Genomic DNA, 5,561 nt, shown 5'->3' on the forward strand with positions numbered 1-5,561 from the left:
TGTATATTGAATCAGACCTCTGAGAAAGTGTATCTTTTTGTATACGACAAGGCGTTTGGAGTTCAAATAAATAAGACATTCAATGAAAATTCTTACATATAATATGATCTGATGTTGCTACAGGAATTGTCTTTATGGTAAATAGTGAGCCGTTTAAAAGCGGAGTAGGTAAGATGAAGCGAATAACCTTCTTCCATCTGAAACCTTCTGTTTCTTGCGCTCTAACGTCAAAATTGTATCCCATTCTTTTCTGCAGCAAATTTGATGACGCTGGTGATCCTTTCAAGAGCAAAGTGCGGTCTGTCCCGGTGTGTCAATTGTTACCTGGAGTCCATGGTGGTGACAGATCTGCTGGTCATTTTAACCGCGGTGATACTCAGCCGGATCAGCGTCACTTATGCACCGGGTAGTTTCCTGTCCGTGACTCCAGTGTGCAGCATCAGTAGTGTACTCATTTATGCAGCCAGGGACAGCTCCGTCTGGCTGACCGTCGCTTTCACTTTCGACCGATTTGTTGCCATTACTTGCCAGAATCTCAAAACAAAGTATTGTACAGGGAGATCAGCTGCGTTAATTATAAGCTCTGTCTGCGTTCTAAGTTGTGTAAAGAACATCCCATTTTACTTCATTTACAAACCTTCCTATGTTATTAATGGTGTCCCCTGGTACTGCAACGTCAAATCGAATTTCTATGATTCCCCGATATGGAAAGCCTTTGATTGGATCGATTGCATTCTCACACCTTGGCTCCCATTCATCTTGATTCTGCTTTTGAACATTCTGACAGTCAGGTATATTGTCGTTGCCAACAAAGTCCGCAGGAGGCTCCGGAACAGCGAACTCAACAGCGATCCGGAGGCAGAAAGTCGCAAGAAATCTATAATCTTACTCTTCGCCATCTCCGGTAGTTTCATTCTTCTGTGGATGACGTATGTAGCAAACTTCCTCTATGTCGAAATTACAAAAGATAAATATACTGTAGGCTTCAATTTAAAAGACCCGAAGTTCGTGTTCAGGGAAGTTGGGAACATGTTGCAGCTGCTGAGCTCATGCACTAACACGTGTATTTATGCCGTGACGCAGACGAAATTCAGAGAGCAAATGAACGATGCGTTCAGATATCCCTTCAAGCTACTTTTCGCAATGATTCGCTGAAATTGTTTTAATCATAATTAGACTAATAGTAACAGGGAATTATTGCTGTATTACTGGAAGTGTATTCCACAGCCCATTAATAAATAGACCTATAATCCCCATCTACCTACCAGACGACTCTCCTGCTAAACTGCAAATAATCCTGACAATTATCGGTTGGAATACCCTCTGAACGCGCAAGTAATAGGCCATAGTAAGCTCGGTAAAACTCGAGAATTAACGAGGCAAATCAGATGAATGTTCAGTCAGTGCTACTTACCAAACGCAGACGTTCCATTAAAATAAATGGTTTTAACTCCATTTGGTTATCCTATAGTGGAAGAAAACGCATTCAGTGCCTCTGATATAATGCACATAATTTCCAAAACAGTTAGTTCAAGCAATCATACAACTGGAAGGAATGCAAAGAGTCATGAAAGCTCGAAGAATGGGAAGAATTTCAACACATGACGACAAAAAAATAACACTGAAAACTAGATATTCTCTAGAGATAGTCTTAGAAATTCCTTTTTCTTACTTCACTTCAGACAGGCGCATTCGGACAAGAGGAAATTTATAATTAAAACCAACATTGAAGATATTCATTATCGTTCAATTCTGATTCATGTGTTTCCGGAGAAAAGCAGTTCTGGACGCCAAAGAGGATGTATGCAGCACCGGGATAGCATTGTTTACATTTGGATACAGTCGGATACAGACAATGAAACTGAGTTTGACATTAAAGCAACATAATTTGAAACATAAGTATTTTCTCGTGTCTTTCTTTATTGTTTGTTGGGAGTGCCTCTTGCTGATGGCCATAAACTTAAGTTGAATATAGTGCTAATATCACGATGGCCCGATCACGTGTATTAACGTTTCCTTTAAGCTATCCATGTTCAATGCAAATTCTTTGATGATTTCTGTGTTTATTGGTATGGAATGAACTTCGCATCGAACTTACTTCTAAGATGAGTTTAATTTAATCAGGGCCGCCGTGTATGTATGAAATGCAAAAACAAACAAACATATCGAATGTTAGTCTGCACGCCAGCGTCGTTCGTTACTAAGTTGGACAAAACAGTTCGTTTCCTCATGGCACAATACCTCTGCATTCGATATACTTTCAACAGATTCATCTGGCTTTCTCTTATTCAGATTATCTGCACTACTCTTGGAAATGCACGCAAAAAAATGCCGTTGTTCATTATATCTGGGACACAGCTGTCCTGTCTAGATCTCTTGAAAATCCCACAGTTCCCCCCAAAAAAATTGGTGATGTCCTTGCTCTGTTGCTGTTAGCTATGTCCCGAAGTGCATAGCTGTTATCATTGCATTCGTGACAACGTAAGGGCTCATCAGTTTGGTGCAAAATGTATGTCCAAATTGCATGACGTATGTTTACCATTCAGTCTACACTACTGTATCTACAGTTTCCCGTAATACGGAAATGTTACTGTCAAGAACTAGTAATAGATTGTGCCTTATTTCATATACGAAATGCGCAGTCATAAGCATATTTTCGCGTATTGATTTCAGAATATTTTATTTAAGAGTGACACACTAGCAATTTGTTTTATATATGACCGACTGGCAAATGTCCTGAGAATCAAGAGAGAGACATATGGCTGTAACAGAACAATTGCTAATTCAACATTCATCAAATCAATAGGTGTTCTTCATGTGCACAAACTGTTTCATTCCACTGCTCGGAGCGAACGTCTGCCTCTTCATTCAATTTATAATAATCGAACATTAATGTACGTTTTCTCCCTTTCTATACCCCATCAATTCACAAACTCTCTGGTTCTACAAATCATCTAAAAATGCAGGCAAAATAAAAGGACCCATTTGCAAAACAAATATTACGTCATTTGTGATTTGCTAAGTGTGATGAACATTCGAAGAAACATGACGCCGTCATAAGGAAGAAGCTTTAAAATTCTAAAGGGCACAACCTGAGATCAGGTTTGATTGGACCTGTTCCCTGGTACACCGCGGTATAGCTATATTAAAAAAAAACAACTCCCACCATTAAGCCATTTCTTACGACCTTTCAAGTTACAATCGATTATTGAATCATAATCATAACCAATACGAATTGCATGGCTGCTGCGACGTCATCACAAAATTATGCATACTGCGTTTTAACCTTTTTTGAATAGCCCAGTACAATACCGCAGATATCACATGCTGTATTTTGAAAAAAAATCTACCATTTTTGAACGTTGCTATTGCCGTCCTCCGTTTTCTTTCCCTATTCAATAAAATAAGGTCAGCAAGTATGTTGATGGTTGCTTGTGGATAATGGGAATATGGAGACTGACATTCCTGAGACTTATAACTAATGTATTGACAAATGACTGGCATGGTAACTGCAATCTCTTTGTTTGGGGCAAGGAGCAGACACAGGCATCTGGCACATTTTTTTTTCATGCACATTAGTGCAGAACCCTGACTGGCCGGTGGATCCCTGTCAAATAATTGACAGCACCTTGATGGGTATACAGACCACCATCACTTAATTACTGAAAAATCCCTAAGTAATGTCACCAAAGATATTGTTCACACTCATTTATGTTTCCTCAAATATCAATGCAGTGTGGTGATCCATTGATATAGTTGTGTTGTAGCAACAAACCTGCACCTCAGTAAGCAGAAAGAGTTGTGTGTGAACTCCAGGAAAGGTAATAGGAAATAAATAATACCAATGTCCTTATAAGGACCAGCAGTGAAGAGTGTATGCAGTTTCAGGTTCCTGGTTGTCAAGATGTCAGAGGAAATAGCCTGGTACAACCATATCGAGTCGTTTATAAAGTTGAAAAGTCTGCGACTGTACTTCATAGAAATTTGAAAATATTCGGAATGTCAACAGACATACGGAAAACCTTCTGGAGATGTACCACGGAGACCACCTGAAAGGAATCATAACAACGTATAAGAGCAATGCCCTAACATCCCGTTACATCTATATTACAGTGTTGTTTTCCAATCCGTTCTGGCACAATCGTCTCTCTTATGGCTGTAATTTAATTTACTCCTCAGTAATACTGAAACACCTGACTTGCACTTCTTCTTTTGAAATTCCAAGGTGAATTCGATCGGAGCAATCCCTTTCCTATCCATGTTCTTTTATCTTAGCTCTCTAAACAATTCTTATTCTTTAAACAAATCCGCATCAAAATGATCCCTTGTGAGCTGAACAACAAGTTGTTCTGAAAGGCAAGCTCGTTGGTATTCTCGAATTTACCCTCGTAGAACCCTGTGCGGACCTGACTTTCCCAGTCTATCTGCATATTGCAGTCTATCAAGACTAGTGTAACATTGCTGCTTTGGCATGCGTTTTTTTTAACTCCCATTGCAACTACCGGTTGTAATATTCTTTTAGCTGTGATTCAGTGTTCCTGCAACATCATACTTGCGTATTTGTAACCATGGCACAATGTTATTGATGCATCAAGAGGGACCGGCTCTTTCTGGAAGCACAGCCGTTGGAATTGTTCGGCAGAATGTCGCAGAGAGTGTTAAGTGGAGGTACTTTCTGGTTGCGCTCTCACCTGAGTGCGTACACATAGGTTCAAACCTCATCAGATGCAAAATGGAGAGGAAAAATGAAGAAATAATGCCTATAGATGGGGAATACTATAAATATAGTATAGAAGATGGATTCTGTCAATCAGAGGATTATCTTTGTGAGGGATCGGCTCTGAAGCTGCAGTCAATGTAGTAAATTTCTGCAATGCTAAACTCTTCTACTGTGCGAAAATTTGCAAACGTTGTTTAAAACAGTGAGCGGTTCACATCAGAGATTTCGAGAGGAGGGCCAAGATAAGGAATTGAGATTAAATAGAAGATCAAAGTTCAAAGAAAATTAGGTATCGAAGCATAGTTGTCGTAGTATAAAAAGTCGGATTTATTTTCTTGTGGGCATGCTGAATAAACCCGGAATAAAATAAGAAGAAAGAAAGAGCCTACCAACAAATGGGAAATAGACTGTGTAAATACCGAAGTAATCAATGATAATAATAGCAGCAAAAGTAAGATTAATAGTAAATAGCAGGTAGAAATCGACAATAGGAGATTAAAAGTCCTTGGATGTAAGTCGTTTAGTGACGGAACATTTCAATGATAGGGAAAATGAAATGCAGCTAGGATATACCCTTTGACTCAAAAGTCTGTTGATTGAGGGCAAATAACCTCCTGCTCCTGGTGCCGTATGCCAGTGTGTGCTGAGAATCCTAATATTCTATACTCATAGAAATGAATGGCAACATTGTATTCGCTATTTGCACTATGGACTCAACCTGGAGGTTAAACTTTTAAGGTATTCTGCACGAAGACACCCAAGTCCCTTTGAATCTCGGCATTTTGTATTTTCTCGGCATCTGCGATTATTTCTTCCACCAAAGTGCATGACCTTATGCGTC

General features: G+C 39.3%; 1 protein-coding gene across 1 annotated transcript; it reads left to right on the plus strand.

Moving 5' to 3' along the window:
- The first annotated feature begins 264 nt into the window (after positions 1–264).
- Positions 265–1,155, plus strand: LOC140716312 (probable G-protein coupled receptor 139). The gene has a single exon (XM_073028901.1). The coding sequence runs from the start codon at positions 265–267 to the stop codon at positions 1,153–1,155; it is 891 nt and encodes a 296-aa protein (XP_072885002.1).
- The last annotated feature ends 4,406 nt before the right edge of the window (positions 1,156–5,561 follow it).

This window comes from Hemitrygon akajei, chromosome 25 (genome assembly GCF_048418815.1).
Source record: "Hemitrygon akajei chromosome 25, sHemAka1.3, whole genome shotgun sequence".
Lineage (NCBI taxonomy): Eukaryota > Metazoa > Chordata > Chondrichthyes > Myliobatiformes > Dasyatidae > Hemitrygon > Hemitrygon akajei.